Consider the following 25,752-nt stretch of genomic DNA (forward strand, 5'->3'; position numbering starts at 1 on the left):
CAGGAGTCATAGTAAACAATAAAGGCAAGATAAAAGGTTCTGCCATCACAGGACCAGTTGCAAAGGAGTGTGCAGACTTGTAGCCCAGGATTGCGTCCAATGCTGGCAGCATTGCATGATTTTTCCATGTATTTGTAAAAACCACCAACCAGGGGCTTAAATGGAGAGCAAATGTTTTGAGAATGACTAGGGCAATAAATGTACAAATATGCTTTACCCAAATGATGTATGTATGGATTGTGATGAGTTATATGAGCCCCTAATAAAATGATTAAAATTTTTTTCAAAAAAAGAAAAAAAAATCCACTGGGCTTGGCAGGAAGCTCATACTGCTGACAGTCACATTGTCTCTCGGAGCTGTCATTTCCGTAGCTAGTTCAAACTAACTCAAGAAACTGTCCAGTTTCATCATCTTATCTCTAAGGAAGATTCTGCAGGGTGTAGGGATTGTGTTTGATGATTTAGTAACTATCAATCTGCTCTTAGTATCAATTACACAAATTTTTAACTCCATGATCTTGAAAAAAATAACAGAGACACAGAACCTACCTTTCAATCTAGTCTTGGTTCAGGGCAGACACTAATTTTCTGCAGATGATAAAAAAACTCCAGTATTATTTTCTTGTTTTTTAATCAATACACCTTATAGAAACCATGTTATAAGCTGATGCCAGGGGCTTATGTGGAGAGCAAATGTTTTGAGAATGATGAGGACAATGAATGTACAAATGTGCTTTATACAATTGATGTATGTATGGGTTGTAATAAGAGTTGTATGAACCCCCAATAAAATGATTTTTTTAAACCCACCAACCACCTTATTAAAAATTATTCATATCCCCCAAAAAAGTTATAATCTCAGAAACCCTGTCCTATAGAGTTGCTATAGGTCATAATTGACTCAATGACCGTGAGTGCGTGGTGTGCCTGCATTCCTGGTGGCGATAAAGATTAAGAAAAATGTTTGGTACTTCTGAATATTTTGAACTATTGAGTTGTATGTTAATTATAGGTCAATAAAACTATTTAGACAAAGGAAGATTTGTGATGAGACAAGACTTGAAAAAGAAAAGCCTGAATGTGGACGGAGCTTTTTTTGTCCTTGCAATTTGGACATGCAATTTTGCCCTCTCTTCTGTGAGAGCTATCCAAGGTACTTGAGCAGAGGCTGGGACGAAAACAGAGCACTGTTCTGAGAACATGTTGGTGGCTCACAGGATACAAAGCTGAAGAGAGAAAAAAGAAATCAACCCAATCCAGATTCCTTCGCCCCAAACCTATTCTGGCAAATGCATCATGTGCTGCCACCTGGTGATGGTTCAAGCATCATTGTTCTACACTGCTATTTACTATTGATGGCAAAATCTGGCTCCCAAGGAATCTTCTGCAAAGTACTTGATAAATAAGTAGCATACTGGTAGGAAACAGAAATGAATAATACCACCCTCTCAGATGACTGCCTGTGCAGTGAAAGACATTAGAGAGGGGTTCCCTTAGTTCACAAAGACAGTGTTCTCCATCTGTAGCAACTGCAGTCCTAAAAGCTTGTTAGCAACCATCTAAGATGCAACTATTTGATCTCTCCTCACCTATAACAAAGAAGAGTGGAAAAAAAGCAAAGACTCAAGGAAACATTGGATCCAAAGGACCCATTTCCACAAGTCCATGATAAGAACTAGACTGTCCCTAGCTACTAGCTCCTCCCACTTCTGAGAGAATAGAAAACCCTGGCTAGAGAAGGAGGGGGGAAATGTAGAAACCAGAAAAGTCCAGACATACTGATCTGAAAGAGACTTGTGGAATCCCCGAAATGGTGGCCCTTAGACATCCAGTCTGGAACTGAATCTACCCCAAAGGAACAACTTTCAGGAGAAAGAGAGAGTGAGAGAAAGAAAGCTTCAGCAAGTTCATGGAAAAATGGAATTAAAAGATTATGGAATTTTTCTATCAACCTTTTGAAACGCCCTCATACAAGAAATATTTAATAAACTACCCACTTGGTGGATGAATGGCATGGTCTTTTGACTAGATTTAGCAGTGGTAGAGGTCTCATGAGGCCTCAGCGAGGCTGTGGCTTCTAAGAAAATCACGGACTGTACTATCAAGAACATAAAGCCCAGGTAAGAGAAAGGAGAATAGCCCTAAGTCAACCCAAGAATGTAAACTCCTTAGAAACAACCAAGTGGTGGAAGGATCAGAACCATTAACCATGAGGTAGATTTTTTTAGTGCAGCATCAGAGAAAGTATCCAAAGTGTATGTTAACTAAGTAGTAAATCATACTGTGGTAGTTCCATAATCTGTTGTCAATTTGAGACTTAGGAGTGAAGGGGTGGAGTTTAGCCTGTCAGTAAGGTCTCAGCTTGATGACCTCATTTGGAGGCGCTAAGGAGAAAAATAGCTTGCTGGAAGCTGGACACGTACACACTCCCTGTGAGACATCCCTGTTGAGAAGACACATGGAGCTATGCTAGAGCCCAGGAGCTGAGGGAGCCACGTGGAGACCTCTGCCAGTGCTAAGAAGCTTCCACTGCCACTGGATCCACAAGAATTTCTACCCATGTGATATTTCTGCATTCGGTGTCATTGCACGTTTCCTGAGTCTGAAGAGGAATTTATAGATTAGTATCATTGCATGTGTTTCCTGAGTCTGAAAAGGAATTTCTAGATTGATAACAGATTTATGGGCTAATATTGGACTTATGGACTTGATCTGGACTAGGCTGGTATGTTTTCTCAATACTCAATTGCTCTTGTATATAAAGCTCTTTCTTATCCACATATGAATCTCTCTGGATTTGTTTCTCGTCTACCTGGACTAACACACATACCTTTTTTTGTTTTGGTTAATAAATCTGTATTTACTAGGTCACAATGTAAACTATTTCCTACTGGGACTCATAGTCCAAAAATTTCTGAACACCATTGATTAGAGGCAGAGAATGAAGAGGGGGCTGCTGCAAGAATGGAGGCAGGATCACTGAGGAGGATTGGAAAAGAGTGAACCTCAAGAGGCAGGAAATGAAGATGAGAAATCTCCCACAACCCAGTTCTCCAGACCCCCTCAACTCTGCACATCCGCTCACACTACTGTCACAAGGGAGTCCCTCATTCTGCCAACCAGACTGTACACTCCTACCTCTTTCCATGTTTCCTGAGCACAGGGTTTTCACTCAGAAGGTCAATCCATACATGTCTATAAAGTTGGATTTTAAATGTAGAGAGAGCAGCCAAGTAATAGGAAGAAGAAAAGGATGACTCGGTGTATCCCATGTATGTGGTTTTCTACAGAAAACATACCAGAAAGGATCACCGTAAATAATTTTATTGTCATTCTCAGGAGGAAAGTCAGCAGGGAGGAACAGGAGAGTCCGAAATTGGGCTTAAGATCCCAGGTAGGTACAGAAGGGTACACCCCAATACTCTTACAAGACCTTACAGGTCATTCATGAGGACCTGGGAGCCTTGAAGGGATGAGTCCTGTTGCTCAAGCTGCTGGGATCCAAGTTAGAAGGGTGCACCTTGGGAGATCTGAGGAGAGGGAAAAGGGAAGAGAGAATAAACCATCAGCAAGTACTGTGGACAGGCACAAAGCTAAGCCATGGAACTATCTGACAGGGAGGTATATACAGGCCTGACGGGATAACTAGCAAGAGGCTGATGGAGCCATAAACAAAGAGGCAGAGACTCCATTCTAACCAGAGCCAAACAGTTGGACAGCAGAAATCCAGACACCATTCAGAGTCCCCAAAATGGAATCCCAGACCTTACTCCCACCTAGCTTTCTTAAAAGTTTCCAGCTGTTCATATGGTCCACAAGTCTGACTTCAGACTTAGATGAAGAACTGGACGTGGCGAAGGTGGTGGTCAGGGGCAGCTTGGATTGGAGGACATGAATGGAAGTCCTGGAAGGGAGAAAAGAATCAGATGCATAGGTACAGGTGGGACAGAGGGACACTCTGACAGAACTGTCCTCCTCTAGGTGATCAGGACTCCAGTCTCCTCTCCCTTTAGCATCCAAAGGTATAGATACTTCAGTGACTCTATGAAGTGACAAAAACTCAATACTTCCCCCATAGGCAGAAACCCAGAAAGGTATACCACCATCAGAGCAGGATAAATCTAGGAGAGCTGAACTTTGGACACAGTCCCCTTCCACTGCCACAGCCCCCACAACTCCTCACCTGAGGAGGTTGAACTCCCACCAGGCACCCCGAGCCTCTATCCCAGCAGCGTCTAGGGCAGCATTTCTCAACCTGTGGGTCACAACCCCTCTGGTAGTCGACCAACCCTTTCACAGGGGTGGCCTAAGACGATTGGAAAACACATATTTCCGATGGTCTTAGGAACTGAGACACCCGCTCCAGGCGGGTCCACCCACATGCAGATACGCCCACATATGAGTACCCGGCATGAAGACTGTTACCCATGCTACACCATGCTTCAAGACAAAATTTCATTTTTTGTAATTAGAAATAAATGTTGTACCATATATAATTATTGGTTTTTGTGATTAATCACTATGCTTTAATTATGTTCAATTTGTAACAATGAAAAAACATCCTGCATATCAGATATTTACATTATGATTCATAACCGTAGCAAAATGACAGTTATGAAGTAGCAACAAAAATAATTTTATGGTTGGGGGTCACCTCAAAAAGAGGAACTATATTAAAGGGTCACAGCATTAGGAAGGTTGAGAACCGCTGCTCTAGGATGATCCTTCCCCTCACTTTGTAGTTGCTCCAAAATCTGCTAGACTGTGGGCACAGGTTGGACCCAACCTCTCCCTCTCCAAGAGGAAATCCCATGCCCATGATCGGCCTCTTCTGCATACTTGGAACTTTCGTTTGGGCAAGGAGAGTTTCTTATGGTCTAAAGAAAAGCCGTGGAGGCAGGCAGAGTCATCAGAAGAAGAGAGGGAGGGAGTCCTCAACAGATCAATAGAAAAAGGAAAGGACTCTGTGGAGGGATAGGAACAGACAGATCTAACCTGGGCCTACCTTCCATCTCTGGGCTTGAACCTGGAGCCCCTCTGTCATCTGTTTCAGCAGCAACTCCTTATGCCGGCCTGCAGACAGAGAACGTACAGGAGCTGTTCCTCAACTTCCTTCTTTTGCAGGTCTGCTTTGTGCTCAGCCTAGTACTAAGAACTGAGGCAGAAGCATGCAGGGCTAGCTATTAGAAAGCTGCCACGCGACAGGGAAAACCGTGCTCACGCCCTGAGAAGCAGAGAGCAAGAGAAGATACTACGCCAGACTTCTGACTAGCTCAGTTAGAGCTGGGGCCACTTACTGGGAGGGCAAGAAAGATTTCCAGAAAACATGAACAAGAGAACACCAAGGCTGATCTTTCACTTACTTAGTTGGTCCCGCAGCAGCTTTAACTCTTCCCGAAGCACCTCTGACTCCTCCCAGAGAAGGTGCCGCCTAGAAGGGTGACAAGCAATGTCATTTTAGAACCAACCAAGAAACCTTCTAGAGTACATGAAATTCAGAGACCTTAAGAAGAGGTTTTAGTCTCCTGATTCCCCGGCCACCTTGGCGCGCAGGGGCATAAGGCGGGTCCGAGCCTGCATCCCCCTTGGCCGAGCCGCAGCCCACCCCAGGGCGGCGCTGAGGCTCCCTGGGAACCAGGTGGCCAAAGGGCTCAGCCTTGTGGCAAGAGACCTCCTTCAGTGGATCCTGGTGCTCTCCAGGGACCCCAACAGGAGCCAGGACGCTGAACTAGAGAAGCGTGGCCCACTATGCAACGAGCGACTACCCTGCGGACCACACAGGCTTCCTGCACTTGTGCGGGGCCCAGGCCCCCACCCACGACCGGTGGTGCTGGCTGAAGATGCTGGTTTGTCCTCAAGGGCCACCTGCTATTCTCCTTTGAGAGCTGTGAGGGCTGGGCCCCGCTGAGCCTGGTGGAGCTGGCCGAGGCTCTGGTGCCTTAAGAATTAGCCTTCGCTTTCCGCTTCGACACCCCTAGAGTGCGGTCATATCTGGTGGCCGCAGATGGACCGGCCGCCCAGGCGGCCTAAATGAAGGTGCTCTTTTGGGCCAGTTTCAGCTACATGCACCTGGTGGCTCTCTCTCCAACTAGTGGCCTTAGGCAGTCTGACCTTGACTCGAATAGGGCTAGAGGCTGAAGCTCTGCAGGAATTCTCAGACCCTATACCTGCTCTTCAGGAGGGTCCGCCTTCCTAGCGGGACCAGGAATCCTACTGCACTGAATTTTATACACAGACGTCACCGGCCTTTATTATCTTTGCTGTTGTTAATAAAGTTTTTTGTTTTATTTTTAAAAAAAGAAGAAGAGGTTTTGCCCATCCCTTACTCATTCTGAAACTCCTGGTGAAGGCAACTAGTAGCACTGTACTTTGCTGACCCTGGTTGCATCTGGGCTAGGGCTTGTGGCTGGGCCAGCTCCTGTATCTTCCTCCGAAGGTCCTGCAATTCTCTTCTATGAGTCTCCAGACGTTGCTCAAGGAGAAGGAACCTTTTCTCTTGACCCCCGTGCAGCAACTTCAGTGATGCTATAAGAAAAGTTAGGGGTCAGCCCTTTCAGGCCTTCACACAAAAGCCCTGGGACCCTCTTTGCAAATCAAGACTCATGCACATATACAACATATGTGCAGCAAAATTGTGTGCACATATCTAAGCCTATGTGTGTTTAAAAAAAAAACTGGCCCATCAGATACCTTTCAGGGCACAGATCTGGTACTTCTGCTCTCGGTCTTCCAATAGGCCCTGCACAGCCTGCTTTAGGGCCTCAATCACCTACCCAGGCAAAGGAACCACATGAGCATCTGTATAATGGGCTTCCCCAATCCAAATAGCCTCCTCTCACACAAAACATACACATATACATCCACTCATCCCTTATGAATACACACTTCACCTGAGCTTGGGATCTGAACTGAGATTGGAGAACGGTGACTTCATCCCAGAGAGAGGATGGTTTGTGGGTCTCAGCCCAGCTCAGTCCCTCTGGGGCAGTGGGAAGAGTTTCGAGAGGCCAGGGCTGCTGAGGTTGGACTCCAGACTGGGGATGGAAGTAAGGAGAAGTCCACGTCCCAGCCAGGTCCCCTGCTGAGGGAGTAACTAAGGGACAAGTCCAGGGCCTATCTGTGGGGTGGAACAGAGTTCAAGAAAAAGAGTTGGTATTTGGAAGTTGTAAATTGCTCAGGCACTGGAAGAAACAGATCCTAGAAAAAGAAAAAGACAACCACCTACCTGTGGCGGAGCTTCCAAGGGGATACAGCCGCTGCTATGAAAGAAACATGCACAGTCCAGTGAGCCCTGAGTGTCCCTAGCTCAACCCCATACTGTGGGTCTCCCGCGCTCTCTCACCTTAATCTCGGCCATGTTTCCATCAGTGGCATCGAGAAGCTCGTCGAGCTGCTCAGACCAGCTCAGGCTCCTACTCATATCCTGCGACAGAGGCTCCTGGTAGTTTGTGCCTTCTTTCTCCCAGCAGGTATACTGAAGCACGGCCCACGAAAGACCACAATGTCAGATCAAAAGAAAAGGACGGGGAAGCAATAACAGCGTGTGGATGCAAGGCCAGATCAGAACTGGGGCCTAGGGACCAGCCAGGGGAGCGGCGCTCTAGGGAACCTTGGGGGAAAATGGAATATCCTGATAAACAGATGTCAGGCAGAAGTTGAAGGCACCGGATATTGGTTGAAGTTTCCCAAGTTCCCAGTATACAGACGCCATGGAGTCAAACTGCGCCAGAGACTATTGCCGCCGAGGTTTTCAAACGGTCGCGGAGGCCAGGAAACTCGGGTGTCGGACTGGCTGCCGCAATGCCACCTGGGATATTGAGTTCGCCTCCCGTGCTGACAGCCAGCGATGGAGGTGGCGGAACTACATTTCCCAGGGAGCGATGGTGCAGTCACACCTCCACCGTGAAGCTTCTCGGGAGGCCGAGTGTTTCTGAATCGCTCGCGCTTAAATGAACTACGTGTCCCAAGAACACATCAAGACGAATCCGCAATGTCCTCGCTGCTGGTTTCAGTATTTCCTGGGAAATGGAGTCCAAATGACCAAGAAACTAACGACCCGATTTATGCCAGAGACTCCATTTCCCATAAAACTTAGCGCGTAGCATTTTGTAATGGAGCCTCAAGTCGCAGAGCTGAAGCAGAAGATTGAGGACACGCTGTGCCCTTTTGGCTTCGAGGTCTATCCTTTCCAGGTTGGTTTATCCCCCTGCATTACTAGGGCGTAGTGTGATTGGTCTCAGTGCTACCTTTGTGAGGATCCCGGAACCCGCTGATCCTCTCCTAAAGCCTCCTGCCCGGTGTCCATCTGGCCCACTGGGACAGGGTGCCAGTGGGTACTTGGGTTAAAAAGGTAGATAAGTGGTCACACATTTGCCCTTTTATGGCCATATAGCACCAAATAGATGGATAGGAAACATTATATGATCCAGTAACTTGTGTTATCATGATTATTGCGTACATAATTTAGAGGAGGAAAGGGACACGTGGACTAGAGTCACCTTGGAAGCTTCCTGAAGGATTCGGGAGAGAGCAAAGCCTGGAACAAGTTTCCATGGCAAAGATTTTGGTCAGCTGAGGAGGGAAGGAGTTGAACAGGCAAACAATTGACTGGTTTGTTCCCTCTACTAACAGAAGGATAATTCATGACGTTGCCAATCACTAGCGCTAGGACCGGTAGAAATTCTGTGCCCTAGCCTGGCACTGAAGTCTCAGTACAACCACCCCCACACTTATTTACATTTCCCTCTCAACATTTCCTGAACTAAGCCGCTTGAGATTTTTGCCTGATTTTTAAGAAACATCCACCTGTTACACTGAGTGCTGGACAGGCAGGAAGTGGAAATGTTGGGTCTGACTTGAGAAAGGATGCTTACCAGTGAATACAGAATTATCTACTGAAAACGATTAATTGAAAAAGAGGAGGGTTATTACATCCCAACCATTGAGAACAGTTTGAGTAAACGTTTGGAGGTGCTGGTGGGCTGGCAGATATGGAGTGAGGATGTTTATATCTAGAGGATTAGATGTGGGTAGTGCCCTGAAGAGAGATAACTTCAGCCTTGCCAGTTATCTCCTAGCCTCACATGCAATCAGCCATCAAGACCTATCCAAACAGGTTAATTCTGACTCAGACACTCCATATTGGCACAGTAGAACTGCCCCTTTGGGGCTTGCAAGACTCTAAATCTTTATAGGAATAGACAGTCACATCTTTCTCCCTTGGAATGGCTGGTGGGTTTGAACTGCTGACCTTTTGATTGTAACCCACTATGCCACCAGAGCTAATCAAGACTATGTTGTTGTTAAATGCCATGTAATCAGTTCCAATCCATAGCGACCCTATGCACAACAGAACAAAATGCTGCCCAGTCCCAGTCCTGCACTCTACTAAGTGTTATGGATATCCTTCTCCAGAGGCTGGTTTCTTCTGACAATATGTCCAAAACCTTATGACATCAAGACTTACAGGTTTCCTTTTTCTGAATCTGCCCAAAATGCATTTCCTTCCATCCCATCCATCTGTGCTCTGCTGTAGGCCACAGTCCTTTCCCGTTGGGATTATTGCAGTAACCTCCGTCCATTCATCTTGCCCCGTCTTCTGCACTGCAGCAGATGGATCTTTTAAAGCTGGTGTCAGTTTACACCTTCCATTTTCAATGGCTCCTCATTGTCACATTAGACGCACCTTACGTTGGTGTTCATCTCATTCGTGCTCCCCTCTAGACCCTTACTTCCACTCAACTAGACAATTTGCTTTTCTCCAGATATCCTCATACTTCCTGTGCCTGTCTTTGCTTATGTTGTGACCTTTGTTTAGAATACATATTCTAAACATGATACCATATTCACCTGCTCGTTTCCCTGTCACTTTCCTTCTCAATCTTCAAGATTCGGCTTGCCCCTAGAATCTTTTCTAATTTCAGAAGATTAGACCCTGTCATGGCACCAATCTCTGTATGATCTATTTCCATTATTCTTAATTATTTATGATCTCCCTGCATATCTATTTGAAACTCCCTGTGAAATTCAGAATTCTCCACACACAGATGCCAGTGAGACGGAGGTTGGAACAAGGTATCTGAGGCCTGAATGCCAAGTTAGGTATAAGCCTGCCTAAGGCGTAGGATGACCTCCTGACTTAGGGCCTGAGCTGCCCGCCTTGGTATGAACTTTTTCTGTTACAGGTGGCTTGGTACAATGCACTCCTGCCCTCAGCCTTCCACCTGCCCCTGCCAGGACCTACCCTTGCTTTTGTAGTACTCAGCACACCCTCCATGTTTGACCGAGCCTTCAAGCCCTTCCTGCAGACCTGCCATCTCCGACCACTGAGGGATCCTGTGGACCAGTGTGTGGCCTACCACATGGGCCGAGTTAGAGAGGTGAGCAAGACTCCTGCCCTCCCCCCAGTTTCCAATCTTGCGCCTGCTTCCACATCCTCTAAACCAGTGGTACTCAACCTTCCTAATGCTGTGACCCAATATAGTTCATGTTGTGGTAATCCCCCCCCAAAGTTATTTTCATTGCTACTTCATAACTGTAACTTTGCTACTGTTAGGAATTAGGCGAGCCCTGTGAAAGGGTGGTTCAACCCCCAAAGGGACGTGACCCACAGGTAGAGAACTGCTGCTCTAAGCACTTTTTTTTTTAGTGAGCTTGAGAGAGTGAGAGTGAAAGAGTGAGTAAGAGGGTAAGGGAGTGAGTGAGTGAGGTGAGAGGGTGATTGAGAAGGTGAGAGGGTGAATGAAAGAGAGGAAGAGAGTGACTAAGTGAGAGAATGAGTGAGTGAGAAGGTGAGTGAGTGAGAGGGTGAGAGAGTGAGTGAAAGTGAGAGTAAGAGTGAGAGGGTCTAAGTGAGAAAGTGAGAGTGAGAGAATGAATTAGGGAGAGAGTGAGAGTCTCTAAGCACTTTTTATAGGGCTGTGGGATAATATTCTTGTCACCTCTCCAGGTTCAACCAACTTCCTCTGGCAGTCACCCAGATCTGAAATCAATCTCATTCACCCTATTCTGTTTAACAACCTTTATATGAGGTTCTGATCAGGGTTGGCCTCCAACTGCAATAGAAATAAGCCTGTTATCTACAGGCATCTCTCGGGCCTCAAGCTTTATTCTGGGCCTTCTGTGGACAAAAAAGCCCCCCTCACACACACACACACCCTCCCTCGCTCCCTCCCACATGCTGGGTCTCCCCAAAGCTGGACCTTGTCTCCTTATTGGAGCTCTTGTGGACTGGGTGTCACCATCAGTAGTTTCTAAGACCTTATGCCTCTCCCAAACTTAACTTGCTCTGTGCTAGAGCCTCCCACCTCCAGGTTAAAGGTCATACACTCCCCTCAAATGGGACTTCCCATAGGACATTAACACAACCCCCTCATACTGATGGGGTCTCCGTCTTGTCCTCCATCCCAGAACCTTCCAGATCTACATGTGCAAATCATCGCTGATTATGAAGTACACCCCAACCGACGTCCTAAGATTCTGGTCCAGACAGCAGCCCACGTGGCAGGGGCTGCCTACTACTACCAACGGCAGGATGTGGAGGCTGACCCCTGGGGTACACAGGTCAGAGGGCAAGTAATAGGTTGAGACTGAAAAAAATAGCGCCAGCCCTTCCCACATTACTACCTCGAGTTGGTAGACAGCAGGTCAAGGGCAAAATAGCTCTGCCTCATAGCTGAATATGTGGTTCATGCTTTCTGGAACCTACGTGGGGATGTCAGGTCTGAGAACCTACTGTCCTCAAAAGGCTTTCTTAGGGGGCTGTTTATGCAGAGCAGTGACCAGTGCGATGATGTGACTGTCAAGTCGGGCCTAGAAAGGACTGTCTAGGAGAGATGCAGTGCAAAGACAGAAAGGGCAGTTTATATGTAATCAGTGCCCATTGGGTGCCTTGAGTTGGTCTGATACCAAGGTGACCTCTACCAAGGTGACCTCTATAAACTATTTTTCTTTACCATCTCCCAGCACATATCAGGTGTGTGCATGCACCCTCGATTTGGGGGCTGGTTTGCCATTCGAGGAGTGATGTTGCTGCCAGGGATGGAGGTGCCAGATCTGCTACCCACAACACCCCCCGACTGTGTTCCTACAAGAGCTGACCGCATCACCCTGCTTGAAGGTTTCAATTTCCATTGGCGTGACTGGACTTACCGAGATGTTGTGACACCGAAGGAGTGCTACTCAGAAGAGCAGAAGACCTACTTTTCCACTCCACCAGCCCAGCGGTGGGCTCTGCTAGGCTTGGCCCTGCCCTCAGAGGAACTCAGCCCAACCTCCTCTGAGCTTCCCCTTCCCACACCCATTCCTAAGTCCCAGAATCCAAGCAAAGTTCAAGACTGGTTCAATCCCAGACTCTCACCAACTGCACCTCCTGCCCTTTGATAGTTTCCCTCCTCTGCTGGACAAGCCTTTATTTATAACAATGCTATTTGTTAGGACTTGGCTTTATTTTGGTTACAAGATAATTTATTTTTGGTAAGTCTCAGGGAAGTTTGGTCAACAAGGTAAGTTATAGACTAAGGTGAATCCAAAATTCCTATACAATTTGAAAAATCCCACTATTGCCTGTTACCATTTATCTGCAGAACTTAAGAGATGCCCATTAAGAGTCTGAGCAACATATATAACCCCAATATCCAATAACCCCAACCTCATTGGCCTGTCAGAACTGAATAAATACACATAAAGCACTTCTGTGCTTTACATGTAGGTGTTTTGGTTATTAAAATCTATGTGAATCTTGCGCTACTACTGTTCTTAGTTCTAGTCTGGGTTTTACCAACCTGGGCTGAGAGCAGGTTGAGGAAGCAAAGCCTCAAGGTCTGGAGGACAAAAGGTCACACGGAATGATCCTTGGTTCTGAATGTACTCTACTGCTCCAAAGGCCCAAAGGAAAAACAAACTCCCTACTAAAAACCCCTCAGGTCAATGTTAGATGAGTCAAGTCACTATGAATAAGCATGGTCTCAATAGCAGTGATATCCTCTAATCACAAATGCCTGGCTTCTACAGCTGAAAGCTAGCTAATGTAAACAGCATTGTCTGATTTACTTGCTTTGGATACATCCATCAGAAGGTGTTAGTCAGAATGAAGGGGTAAGTGCAGAGTGGAGACCCAAGGCCCATTTGTTGGCCACTGGAGATCCCCTCACAGAGGGGTTTAGGAGAAGAGATGGGTCAGTCAGGGTGCGATGTAGTACCGAAAGAACACAGCTTTCCCCCAGATCCTGGATGCTTCCTCCCGCCAACTACCATGATCCGAATTCTACCTTGCAGGGCTGGATAGGGCAGAGGTTGTACACTGATGCATATGAGAGCTGGAGGCACAGGGAATCCAGGATGGACGATACCTTCAGGACCAGGGGTGTGAGGGGCGATGCTGGGAGAGTAGAGGGTGAGTGGGTTGGAAAGGGGGAACTGATTACAAGGATCCACATGTGACCTCCTCCCTGGGAGATGGACGGCAGAGAAGGGGATGAAGGGAGACTCCGGATAGGGCAAGATATGACAAAATAACAATCTATAAATTATCAAGGGCTCATGAGGGAGGGGGTTGCGGGGAGGGAAAAAAAAAAGAGGACCTGATGCAAAGAGCTTAAGTGGAGAGCAAATGCTTTGAAAATGATTAGGTTAAAGAATGTACAGATGTGCTTTATACAATTGATGTATGTATATGTATGGATTGTGGTTAAGAGTTGTATGAGCCCCTAATAAAATGTTTTAAAAAAAAAAGGTGTTAATCAGAAGGGGCATCGTGTTTGGTGGAGGGCCAACAGACCGTTATGGAGAGGAATTGACAAGACCGTAACATGCCACTACCCATGAGGATACAAAGACCAGGGCTGTACACAAGCCCAATCAATAGCTCTATCCTCTAAGGGCAGAACCCAAAGTCTCGAGGACTGTTCTGCTAAAAGCTCTACTCTTCCATGCTACTAGCTCCATGTGGGCCTTTTACTTCTTTCCAGTTCCCAAAGTACAAAAGCCTACAACTATTATTTTGCATAGCTAGCACCAGGCTTTTATCCTAGAGGCCGACTCACTGCCTTGGGTTCTCAGCCTTACCCCCACTGGTACAAATAGATACCCAGGTAATCTCACTGATGAGTTCTTTGCTACCCACACCTTAGTTCAAGTTGTAGCAACTTGGCCAACAACTTTCCCAGGGCTAGTTCGTGTCCAAATATAGTGAAGAGCAATGGTAGCTCCGTTCTCTTCCGTTTCCCCTTAACGTAATTTCCTGAGACCCTACGGCAACTTCCATTCCTTATTTCCCCTTTCGGAGGGAAAGCAATTTCTTGTTTATTAAAACCAAAGGCAACTATCTCCTAAAATGAAGAATCACCAAAATGTGAGTTCAAGTTTAATACAACTACAAAAGATCAATGGGCTTATGCCCCACTACTAGTACATGATACATATCAGGCCCTGCCCAAAACAGCTCAGGGTCATTTTCACTGGGGTGTAGAAAGACTGCCCCTCCCCAGCCCCTACAAAAAATGCCTATCATATTATCAAATACCATGCTCTCCGTAGAGTCTAAGGCCTTATGTTTGAAACACAAAGAATACAAAAGAGGTTTGTTTTTCTCAAGGCTACTCATGGCTGCCTCGCACTGAAATGGTCCAGTGCTCACTTCTGCTTGGCGAAATACTCTCTGCTCTTCTGGACATCAGGCTTGATAGTATCGCTGCCAGGCTTCCAACCAGCTGGACACACTGCAAGAAAGAAATATCACCCATCAATAACTCTTATGTAACAGAGCTCCAACTATATGCTTTATTCTTTAATAGTAATTATGTGTGTGTTGTGTGTATATACATGTTATCTCCAAAAGCAACTACGGCAAAACATTAAGACACTACAGTGGGTATGCTTCTAATACTTCTAAAAAACAGTTTAAATGACTGGTCCTAACTTCTCCATCCACAATAACCAAAATATGGCAACAACCCAAGTGCTCCTCAACAGATGAATGGATATAAACTATGGTGCATACACATAATGGAATACTATGCGACAGTTAAATAACAATGATGAAATGGATGTGTTGAAACAAACATCTCATATAAAGTAAACTCACAGTACTTTATAATATGTAAAACTAATCAGCAGAGGTAAAATATTGTATGAGGACACTAAAGTCAAGAAGAAGGGGGGAGCCAACACAGGGATAAGGGAACAAGAAGTGAAATAAAATCAATGCAAAGTAGGATGCTTAGTGAGGCTCAATCAAGGACAATGCAGTAGCGAGGAATTACCCCAATGAAGGCCGAACATGGTGAGGAAAGAACCAGAAGGCAAAGGACATTTATAGAGGCCTACATACAGGCATGTACATATGTAAATATAGATGAGAGGGGAATAGAACTATATACTAATGGCTTGAAGGTAAACAAGTAGCCATCTACCTCAGAGGCAACAAAGCCCACCTGGAAGCATCACACAAGCCTGTGTGATCATGAGGTGTCAATGGGATCAAGTATCGGGCATCTAAGACCAGAATAAAACCATTCCCAAGGTGAATGGGGTGGGGGGCAGGGAGTGGAGACCCAATGCCCAGGTGTAGACAATTGGACATCCCCTCACAGAGGGGTCACAGGGAAGATAAGAGCCAGTCAGGGTGCAATATAGCACTGAAGAAACACACAACTTTCCTCTAATTCTTTGGTGCTTCCTTCACCTATCATGACCTCAATTCTACCTTACAAATCAGATTAGACCAGAGCAGTCACACTGCTACAGATAAGAGCCCACAATGCAGGATAAACCCCTCAGGACCAACAATGAGAGTAGGGATACCAGGAGGGTTAGGGGAGGGGAAATAGATCACAAGGATCAACCTAGACCCCCCCCCTTCCCAGGGCGACAAATAATGGAAAAATGGGTGAGGGGAGGAGGATATAAGATATGGAAAAATAATCCACAATTTATCAAGGATTTATGAAGGAGGTTGGTCAGGGGAGGGAGGGAGGGAGGGAGAAGAAATGGGGAGCTGATATCAGGGGCTCAAGTAGGAAGAGAATGCTTTGAAAATGATGATAAAAGTATTTTTTCTAATAAAGTCAAGGCAGGTTTTCACACTAAGAGGACGTCGTAGTTAACAAGGATAGAAAGGCAGCAACTATAGACATTTGTTAACTTGAGTGAAGGAATAAGAGGAGAAAGGTGTGACCCTGTTAAGAGATATCAAATGATTTGTGTGTCCCCAAAATGCAAAAGAATTCCTGGACCTTGTACCCCTGGTCCTTTTGGGAATTGGGTTTTCTTTTTGTTAATGAGGTCATACCAGTGTAGGGTGGGTCTTAAGTTTCTGACTTAGAAGAAATCTAGAAAGGACAGACACACAGAAACAGGGGAAGATATGCCATGTTAAGATAGTCTACAAGCCAAAGGACATCAACAAGCCAAGAATGCTATAGGGTTAAGGACAAGGGGAAATGTGGCATGACTAAGACCTAAGAATTTGACTTAGGATAAGTCTAAGAATAAGACTAAGAATTTAAACCAAGAAGACAAAGTCAAAATTTTGTTCTCTAAAGCCAAAAGAAAAAGAAAAGCTTTACTGGGTCGTCAGTCCTACTTGAAATCTTGTATTCTCTTAACCCCTTCACAAGAACCTTGTTCCTTCCCTCTGGTAGGCTGAGTTTCAGTGATGTCAAGGCAACCAGTCTGCATCTGTGCTAGAAGATGCCTGAAGCCTATACAAAACAACAGCCCGAACCACAAAGAGGCATAACCCCAACTGAAGGGCCCCTGCAGGTTTTACTAAGTAAAACACCGTCTACTCTTTTGTAATTGAAAGGGAACTCCATTTCATTGAGGTTTGGATCTTTCTAACAACTGCAGAAAGCAGTCTTCAATCATGTCCCACCATCACTGAGCTAGCTACATTAAGCTAGCATGGGAAAAGTGAGGCAAGGGAATGTCAAACCATTGGTGGGTTTTGCTAATTGTCTACTATGAAACATGCATTCACTGAAATCCAGTAATGGAGTAACAAGTCTCACCCAAGAAAGTCCCTTTAGATCAGAAACTGTTTCCTTAAAACCTCCATCTAACTATGTATTCACTTGTGTGAACACCAAAGATTAAAAACCCTGGGTCCCTTAAAGCACCAGAGACAGAGACAAAGAAGTATGAGCAGATGTCTGTTGAAGAGATCTAGCACGAATGTTCTCTTAAAAACAAGAATGGGGAGACACAATCCCTGGAAAGGGACATGCTTGGAAAAGTACAATCAGTGAAAAAGAGCAAAAACCCTCAATGAGATGGAGGGACAACGTAGCTCCCATAATGGGTTCAAATCCAGCAACAATTGCTGAGGATAGAGCAGGACCAAGTAGTGTATTTCATTCGACGACTCAAGAACATCTACAAACAAGCATCAACAGTGGAGCACTGGAGGTGCAGTGGCTGCCATCTGTGGGTTTGTGGGAGCAAAGACCTGGCTATCTGTAAGATCACAGCAGAGGAAATCCAGTGGGGCAGGTTCTACTCTGCCCACACATTGCTGCGAGTTACAAGAACAAAGATCACAAAAGACCAGGCCAGTCAGAAAGCTGCTATCAGGACTGAAAAAGGTACCAAAACATTGCTCTGCCTAGAGCACAGTGCTTTAAAATAGTCCAATTATAAATCACAATGCAAAAAAACTGGACCACACAGTTAAAAAATAATGAAGCAGAAAGAACAGCTTGCTAATTCCTAATTCAGTGTCCTTGGCACTGGGTCTCCCAGTGTAACCATACCAGTCTTTGTGCCAAAAAGTAGAAAGATCAACACCTAAGAAAATCATATTAAGAGCATAGTCTCACCTTTCTCCCACGCAGCGGCTAATGAGTTTGAAACACTGATCTTACAGTTCAATGCTTGGTTGACAGCACCATCAGGGCACCCTAACCATAAAATCACTGCAATCGACTCATAGCTACACCCATGGGTTTCCCAGGACTATTTAACTGTTTCCAGTAGAAAGCCCAACCTTTATCCTGTGGAGCTGCTGCTAGTTTAGCAGTTTCAAACTGCCAACCATGCATGGAGCAGCCTAACACTACACCACCAGAGCTCCCTTCCCTTACTATAGCAGTGGTTCTCAATCTTCCTAATGCCGTGACCCTCCAACCATAAAATTATTTTCATTGCCACTTCATAACTGTAATTTTGCTATTATGCTTCGGGCAACCCCTGTAAGAGTCGTTTGATCCCCACAAAGGGGTGGCAACCCACAGGTTGAGAATCGCTGCTATCGGGGCTTCAAAAACCATGTAAAGTACTTAAGAGTGGTTGCCATTCATAAGCTCTCAAATGGGAACTACTGAGCTCTAAGATTGAGCCAGGAGGCTAATGTGATGAGAGACAACAGACACCACTACAGAATGGAAAGAAACAGGTTTTAGTGTTATGAAAATTTGGCCCAGAAAAGTCTAATCTCTAAGTAAAGCTTGAAAATTAGGTCCAGAACATGGCTGGCTTTACTCCTCTTCCTCCACCCCTGCCTCTGCGTTGAAGGTCACTATCCACCAGGTGGCAACCTTAGGTGTCTCTTTTTCCATCAGACTGTTTCTGCAGAAGGTGCCAGTAATCACTGATCCATGTTAGTCCAGTCTTTCATTCTAGTCACTTTTGGGTCCCTCAAATTAAAGCACGAATTTCGATTTAGAGGTGAAATGGATCTTAGAGATCTAGTCTGAACTACTCTTCTCCCAGAGGAAAAATGAGATGGTCAGGAAGAAATGTCCACCAAAGTCAAATAACCAAAGCAGCCTATGCTCTATCTGTGCGTTTGATCACAATTACCTTGTCCTTGAGTTACACTGAGCTTGAGGTGGTTTCTACAAACCCAGCATTACCTGTGTCTCAGTAGCCAACTCCCTAAAAAAATAACCAAAAGCCAATTCTAGCAATAGCTTCACTCAAAGAGGGGGAAGGAGGAAAAGAGAAGCCCACACACTACCAAAGACAAAAACCACAAGTTGATGTTTAGCTACTACAGGACCAGACTTACAAAATCAATACCTTTAATCCTGATACTTTCCAGGACTAAAGACATTTCATTTGAAACCCTCCCCTACTTTTCTTGACATGAATGTAAACTTGATATAACTGGTTCTACAAATGCAGTCATTACTTGGTGCAACACAATGTATTTGTGAACATTAAAAAAGTTTGAAAAAAAAATGTTTGAACATATGTGAATGAATTATGTCCCAATAGAACTACTTTAGAAAATATAAAGTTTAAGAAATGTTATTTATCTTGTTCCCTATTTTGATTTTCCAAATTTCAAAACAAAACAAAAAGCCCCACTGCCATTCCTTGAATTTCAACAGAGTAACTAACTCTATAGGACAAAGTAGCACTGCTCTGTAGGTCTTATGCACTGTAAACTGGTGTGGGAGCAAACAATCTCGTCTTTCTTCCAGACGCAGCTGTGGCTAGGGAGTGTGAACCACCAGTCTCATAATTCGCAGATTGTTTATTCCACAGCGCCACCAGGGAGTATTAAACTTTAAAACAGAATGTATACTACCCCTTTATATATATAAAATACTTTTATTGGGGGCTCTTATATCTCCTCACAATCCATACATTCCTCCAACGTGTCAAGCACACTTGCACATATGGCGCCATCATTTTCAAAGCACTGTCTTCCCACTTGAGCCCTGGTATCAGCTACTCATTTCTACCCCATCCCTCCCCCATGAACCTTTGATAAGTTTTTTTTCTATAACCTTTATTTTTTTATTAACAAATATGGGCTAGAGGGTAAGCTCTACTAACAAACACTGGTCAAGATGGCATGCTTCAAATCTCGGTGTAAGTCTCAACTCCTTGTTTTGCTCTCGGGTACCTAGGAGATCCTTCCACAAGCCAACAAACAAAATCCACAGCATGAGTGAGCTAAGTGAACAGGGCAGAGGGAGGATTACTTACTCCATACCTTCTCTTCTCTAAGCTTTCCCATTATCCAAACCTCCTCCAGCCCACAGTAATAAAGAGATCTGTCTTGTTCTTACGACCTTACCCACCTCGATCACCATTCTGGTATGCAGACTCACCTTCTCCATGCTTATCCGTGAACTGGAAGGCCTGAACCAGTCTTAGAGTCTCATCCACGGAGCGGCCCACAGGGAGGTCATTCACAGTGATCTGCCTAAGAATTCCTTTGTCATCAATGATGAAGAGGCCCCTGAAAGAGATTGAAAGATTGATGGGAATGGCAGTACAGGCTTAGCATTCTCTTTAACTGTTCTATAAAGAAGTACTCGGGAAACAGGGTTGGTCTCTAAAATAAACTGGCCTGCCTTTTTCCTGCATAAAGAATGGAATGCAAGGAGCAAATTATCTGCAAATCAGGGCTTTGGACTTGCTCAAATAAATGGCTCCCCATTAACTAAACAATTCTCTTGATAAACACCAGCCCTCAAACAAACTATTTAGTTGCTTTTTTTTTCTTCAGTCTTTTCTGTATATGAAATCCAAGATAGGTAAATCAACAGCGAGAGTGACTGGATTAATGCTTCCTTAGAGGTATGGCAGGCGAGTTTGTAGAGAAATGAGATTAGTAAAAGAATGAAGAATATATTCTAAAGTTATAGTGATGATTGTACAAATCTTCTTGATATGATTAAACAATTGAATCGTATGATATGTGGCCTACATGGGCCAATTAAACTGTTACCTAAAGAAGCAAACTTACCTAAATGAGATGCCTTCATCCACCTTTAAGACCCCATAGTCCTGAGCAATGGTACGCTTGGCGTCTGATACCAAAGGAATGTTCATAGGCCCTAGGCCTCCTTCTTTCTTGGGTGTGTTGATCCTACAGCAAAATACACACAATCGTTTACAGTTCACATAACCAGCATTAACTACACCCATTCCTTCCTTCTACCCACATTATTATCGAACTCTCCCAAAACCATGTACGTTTTTCCAATAACAAACTGAATGGCTGAAGCAGTTTAAGGTTACCAGAGCCCAATCAGCTGCAACTAGAAGCTGCTGCTCCTCGGCTGCCAGGTTCAAAGAAAGCAGCAAGAGGAAGTCAGTCTTAGCACTTTCCACAAGTAACCAGAAGTCTGTACTGCTAAGGCCTCCCAATTGCTGCTAAGTCTACCTGCCAAATAGACCAACTGATTTACCAAGCCAGATGGCAGAAGTGAGAATCCACAGAAGCACCAATCACTTGGCAGTTGAGTTTCTTAAATTCTTCTGCCCTGTCACTGAAAGCAATAATCTCCGTAGGGCACACAAAGGTGAAGTCAAGAGGGTAAAAAAAGAACACGATGTATTTTCCTGGAAAGAAGGAACCCACAGGTTAGTCTTTGAAACAGACACCCTTAGCCTTTACAGAAAATGGAACCCCCCCCCAAAAAAAGTGCTTTCCTATGGGAGCAAATTAACCCTTTGAGCGGATATTATACACACTTGTTAAAGAGCCAAGATAAGTGTCTCCTAGCATGTATTTCAGAATTTGCTGCAGAAGGACCTGGGACACTCCAGCTCCACACTTTATTCTGCTATCTCCACATTAGCTATTAACTATAAAATAACATATTTAAGTCTGAATTTGATCTAAGAGTAGCGAAGATACCCAATAGAGAAAAGCAAAATGCAATCATTCCCTTATCACCTTTAACTGGGCAGTCTTAAAAAGAATCCCCAGAAAAGCAATTAATCAAGAAGAGGAAGTCAGAGACTTTTTCCTTTCACAAGAATGATGGGACAGGTAAGGACCTGAAACAAACAGGTTCTTAGCAAGCCTGGCGGAACAAGAGTCCGTCCAGGTAGGTTATAACAAAACTTTTAATGGGAATTTCATTGACATCACTCAAATCACTGGTTTAAGTAGGTCTTAAATCCAAGTAGTCTCTCACCACACCTAATGGGCTGAGTTATGGAACAACTCCAAACCCTCATTTATTACCAGGAAGAGGTATTGTCTGAAAATCAAGTAAGAGGACCTTCTTGACATTTACTTTGAAAAGCAAAATCATTGAAAACTGACTCATCTGAGTATCCCTCCAGGGTTTTGTGAAACAAACCCTTTGAAGCCTCAGCAGGTCAAGCCCTGGAGGGCAGAGAGCAGCTCCTCCTAGAACCTAGTCTGGCGTCTATACACTCAGGCACAATCACTCCCTCAGGGGCTAGAACCTTGTTTGTCAGGAAGTTTCCCTTTGTAGGGCGCCACATAACTGTTCTCCTCACAAGGAGAGACTTGTTAGGAACTCTAGTTAAAAAGCCCCACCCAAGTAACACATCCAACAACTGACACATTATCATTAAGAGTCTACCTGACACCTGATTTTACATTCTAAGGAAACCTGTATCTTTAATTGTCCCAGGAGACCCGAGCTAATAAAAAAGGAAAAGCTGTATTAGAGATTGCTAAGTGTCTTCGTGTACATGTTAAAACCATGACAACAGAAAAAAAAAGGAGAGTTGCTTCAACTTGTAATACCAACTCATCCCTGGGCGAACAACAAAAAGTTAAGGAGATGGGCCTGGGTTCTTTAACAGATATAGCACCCATAATACACATTTCACAAATATACATTGAATAGTAAACCCAAAGGCTTGAGAAAGAATAGACAGTGTCAAAATTTAAGTTGTACATTTAAATTCACATCTCTTACAGTAAGAGATGAAAATTTCTCTAATAAAGCAATCCATAAGTATGGAGAATATCAAAGTGCAATAATGTGACAATATAACGAAGTATGTGCATTCTCCAAGAGCTCTAGGATGAAAGATATATAAACACTATAATCACCACTTCACTTCAACATGCAAGCAATAGACTCATGTCCTAAAAACACTGTACTAGGAGAGAGAAAACACATCAAGTATAACAGAAATTCAATCAGCTATTCCTAGATTATAAAATAATTCCATTTTAATAAGGCCAATGTAATTAATTGTTCTTACCTTTGTAGTCAGTCAAGCTGATATCTTTGAACTGACCATCAGGCATAACAGCTGTAGCTTTGAAGTTGGGGGCAGGGTGCCCAATTTTGGCAGTTCCTGAAGACATCTTGTTAACAGCTACAAAAGATAGGACTAATTAGAACAAGTCTTGTTTTTCTAGATAAACGTTAGCCTTTCTCTTTCGTCTACTTAGTCACTCTGCTGTAGAAGAATCAAGAATCAGGTCTAGTGGTCCTGAATACATACTTGTAGTGCAAGCTCACAGCAAAAGATCACAACGGAAGTGTGTCGGCCTGAGTTTTTCAGCTCTGAATTTGCCTTTACTCTCACTTTATACTGGAAATTTTTTTTAAATCTTTTTATTGGGGCTCATAAAGCTCTTATCACAATCTGTACATACATCAATTGAGCAAAGCACCCTTCCTTATACATTCATTGCAATCATCATTCTCATAATTCACCTTCCACTTGGGTTCATGGAATCAGCTCGGTTTCCCTCCCCCCCCTCCCCGATCCCACCTCTTGATAAGTTTATAAATAATTATTATATCTTATCTTACACTCCCAGGCGTCTCCCCTCACCCGCCTCCCCATTGCCCATCTCCCAGAGAGGAGGTTACACATAGATCTCCGAGTATACTGGAAATTTTAAAGCTAAGTCAAAGTCATCTTTTACCTTCTCTGAGACATACAAATTTGGGGGAAATAGCATTTTCTTCTGCTCTTCCATTTACAGAAAAACATTGGAGAGGTGGAGTCTCAAGCCAGAACACAAGGGCACACACAACGCACAATGCCACCTCGATGTGCCTGACTCCCAGAAGCCATAAAATTTTTGTGGCTTGTACCTTCACCAGCCTTAATAATCCACTTTGAAATTTCTCTAGGTGGACTTGACCACGAGAGTACACAACCTAAAACCGCCAATCCCTACCATGATTTTGGCATCGGTTCACAATTTCACCCCACTTTTGGTAAAGTGGTTATCCCTATACTCCTTTGGAAAATGGGCTTCTGGCCTTGAGGCCAAAAACCCAGAACAAAATTAAGTAGAGCCAAGAGTCCATTAGTTGCATCCCACACAAGTCAACGTCAAAATGTGGCGTTATGATTTAGCTCATCGGTTTGAAATCCCATTTTCCCACAAGTCCCAGAGCTCTTGGTTCGAACTACAACCAAAGGAGATGTGCGCATTCCTGGAGTCGACGGTTTTAATAGCACACTGCTTAAAAGCTCCTAAGGCTCTAAAAGACACCGTAAATTACGCTGCAATTTAGCGATTAAGTACGATGTGTACCGCTTAACAAACAGCGCCCCCCACACCTGTTCTCCAGGTGGCCCCACCACCGCAGCTCCGCGAATACGGTGGAAGGGCCGCTGGACTCCAGGCCGCTAGGGAGCCCTTGGGAGATACCTGCCCCAAGAACCCCCAGGCCCCGGAGAGGCTCCCGCTTCCACGCCCCGTTCCAGACACCTTCCAACATCTCCTAACGCCACCGCACCCTAACAGCTCAGGAAACCCCAGAAGCCTGTCCAGTCTTCCGCCAGACGGCATTTGGGATTGTTCTGTAGCTACGAAATGAAGACGGGACGGGAGGGACCAAATGGCCAAAACCCCACGGCAAGCGCCGTCAGAAGCAGGTTCCCGTTCACCGACTGCACAACGGCCGGCTACCGGGAGCCCGGAGCAGCTGCAGGTGAGATTCCAGGTCAGTTCTAGAAGCTTCCAGAACGCGCCGGCCGACGAGGGCCGAGACCAGGACCCCTCCCCCACGCGCCCCACGCGCCCCGCGCGCCCCGCCCAGGCCACCAGCGTCTTCCGCGGAGGGGGCCGACGGGGCGGGAACCGCTGCGGGCCCCCGGCTTCAACGGGCCCCCGGACTCCCGGGGCCGCGCCTCCACCTCGGGGCCAGGGCGCAGGCCCCCGACGGGGCGCGGCCCCGGGAGCGCACCGAGCGGAGGGGAGGGCGCCACGAGGCCCGTCCCAGACACTCACCAGGGGCGCCTACCGGAGCGAGCAGCCGTCGTCACCAGCCGGGGAGAGCGTGCGGAGCGCGCGCGGAGCGCGGCCTTTATAGACTCGGGCTCTCGCGAGAGTCGGACGGGCCGGGGGTGCGGGAGGAGAGCAGAGGGGGGTCGGGCCGGCGCCCCGCCCCCCGCCCCGTCCCCGCGCCCCGCCGGCGTGACTCAGCGCTTTCCCTCTCTCGGTGGGACCCGGGAGAGGCCGCAGGCGTCTCAAAGCCCCGTCCGTCTGCAGCTGCGGCTCCAAACGGTTGAGGTCGAACTGTAGGAGGACCTCTCGGCCCCCCAATGCCTCAAAAGTCATATCTGAGCTTAATGGCCAGTCCGCATTCCTTTACTTCCAGGACCTCGGCGCCCAGTGCACCTTAAAACTTACACGGGCCTCTCTCTCTCTCCTTCTACTGACTAGTTTGCTGTTTTCCATCCCTTCCAGCACGGTAGCTGGAGGGAGTTCTGAAATCTGATCCTGCCATTCGCTGATCTTAAATTTTTCTTGTGTTAAAAGGCCTCATTTTATGTGCGACCTTAGGGCAAGATTCTTAATCACACTGATAAAGGGAAAATCAATACTAGAAATATGAGATTTGTTAAAAACCCAAAATGTAACAGTCCCCTCCCTTACAAGAAAATTTTCTTTTAAGTTTAATCAGTAGATATGTCCTAACTGAGGAAGGTGGATAACAAGATAAACAGCCAGGTAGGAAGCATTCCCCCTTTTCATTCAGGGGTGGTGGTCTGGTAAAGCCAGACAGAAACATCCCTAATTTAGATAGATAGATAGATAAGGGGTCATGGCGA

At 45.4% G+C, this 25,752-nt stretch overlaps 3 protein-coding genes across 6 annotated transcripts; 1 reads left to right on the plus strand and 2 right to left on the minus strand.

Moving 5' to 3' along the window:
- Positions 1 to 3,315: 3,315 nt before the first annotated feature.
- CCDC163 (CCDC163 homolog) lies at positions 3,316 to 8,180 on the minus strand. Of its 3 annotated transcripts, none has more exons than XM_075555541.1 (10): positions 7,343 to 8,180; positions 7,226 to 7,259; positions 6,891 to 7,117; positions 6,691 to 6,769; positions 6,378 to 6,525; positions 5,364 to 5,431; positions 5,006 to 5,073; positions 4,184 to 4,255; positions 3,777 to 3,904; positions 3,316 to 3,530 (listed from the first exon to the last, which is right to left on the minus strand). In XM_075555541.1, exons 1-9 carry the CDS (start codon positions 7,418 to 7,420, stop codon positions 3,833 to 3,835), a joined length of 846 nt encoding a protein of 281 aa, XP_075411656.1. In that variant the 5' UTR covers positions 7,421 to 8,180; the 3' UTR covers positions 3,316 to 3,530; positions 3,777 to 3,832. The 3 variants fall into 3 exon arrangements, with proteins under 3 accessions (XP_075411656.1, XP_075411654.1, XP_075411657.1); XM_075555539.1 differs by having other exon boundaries at positions 6,327 to 6,525; positions 7,343 to 8,175; XM_075555542.1 differs by lacking the exon at positions 4,184 to 4,255 and having other exon boundaries at positions 6,327 to 6,525; positions 7,343 to 8,176.
- On the plus strand, positions 7,951 to 13,716 carry MMACHC (metabolism of cobalamin associated C). Its single transcript, XM_075555543.1, has 4 exons — positions 7,951 to 8,192; positions 10,185 to 10,379; positions 11,410 to 11,562; positions 11,965 to 13,716. Exons 1-4 carry the CDS (start codon positions 8,112 to 8,114, stop codon positions 12,379 to 12,381), a joined length of 846 nt encoding a protein of 281 aa, XP_075411658.1. The 5' UTR covers positions 7,951 to 8,111; the 3' UTR covers positions 12,382 to 13,716.
- Positions 13,717 to 14,325: 609 nt separating this feature from the next.
- On the minus strand, positions 14,326 to 25,085 carry PRDX1 (peroxiredoxin 1). 2 transcript variants are annotated; one of them, XM_075555544.1, is made up of 6 exons: positions 24,929 to 25,085; positions 22,933 to 23,049; positions 21,147 to 21,300; positions 20,702 to 20,824; positions 20,061 to 20,191; positions 14,326 to 14,717 (listed from the first exon to the last, which is right to left on the minus strand). In XM_075555544.1, the coding sequence occupies exons 2-6, from the start codon at positions 23,036 to 23,038 to the stop codon at positions 14,632 to 14,634; spliced, it is 600 nt and encodes a 199-aa protein (XP_075411659.1). In that variant the 5' UTR covers positions 23,039 to 23,049; positions 24,929 to 25,085; the 3' UTR covers positions 14,326 to 14,631. The 2 variants fall into 2 exon arrangements, with proteins under 2 accessions (XP_075411659.1, XP_075411660.1); XM_075555545.1 differs by having other exon boundaries at positions 24,942 to 24,959.
- Between the last annotated feature and the right edge of the window lie 667 nt (positions 25,086 to 25,752).

Source organism: Tenrec ecaudatus, chromosome 1 (genome assembly GCF_050624435.1).
Source record: "Tenrec ecaudatus isolate mTenEca1 chromosome 1, mTenEca1.hap1, whole genome shotgun sequence".
NCBI classification, from domain to species: Eukaryota; Metazoa; Chordata; class Mammalia; order Afrosoricida; family Tenrecidae; genus Tenrec; species Tenrec ecaudatus.

Excerpts from the sequence above, each read along its gene's own strand:
- CCDC163 (XM_075555539.1), bottom strand. The coding sequence starts at position 7,420 with ATGAGTAGGAGCCTGAGCTGGTCTGAGCAGCTCGACGAGCTTCTCGAT. Across the intron at positions 7,260-7,342 it reads GAAACATGGCCGAGATTAAG|CAGCGGCTGTATCCCCTTGG; the intron begins GTGAGAGAGCGC and ends TTTCTTTCATAG. Across the intron at positions 4,256-5,005 it reads TTCAAGCCCAGAGATGGAAG|GTTGAGAAATGCTGCCCTAG; the intron begins GTAGGCCCAGGT and ends TGTGACCCACAG.
- PRDX1 (XM_075555544.1), bottom strand. The coding sequence starts at position 23,038 with ATGTCTTCAGGAACTGCCAAAATTGGGCACCCTGCCCCCAACTTCAAA. Across the intron at positions 21,301-22,932 it reads CAGCTTGACTGACTACAAAG|GAAAATACATCGTGTTCTTT; the intron begins GTAAGAACAATT and ends CCTTCTTTCCAG. Across the intron at positions 20,825-21,146 it reads CACTTCTGCCATCTGGCTTG|GATCAACACACCCAAGAAAG; the intron begins GTAAATCAGTTG and ends ATTTTGCTGTAG.
- MMACHC (XM_075555543.1), top strand. The coding sequence starts at position 8,112 with ATGGAGCCTCAAGTCGCAGAGCTGAAGCAGAAGATTGAGGACACGCTG. Across the intron at positions 10,380-11,409 it reads ACATGGGCCGAGTTAGAGAG|AACCTTCCAGATCTACATGT; the intron begins GTGAGCAAGACT and ends CCTCCATCCCAG. Across the intron at positions 11,563-11,964 it reads CTGACCCCTGGGGTACACAG|CACATATCAGGTGTGTGCAT; the intron begins GTCAGAGGGCAA and ends ACCATCTCCCAG.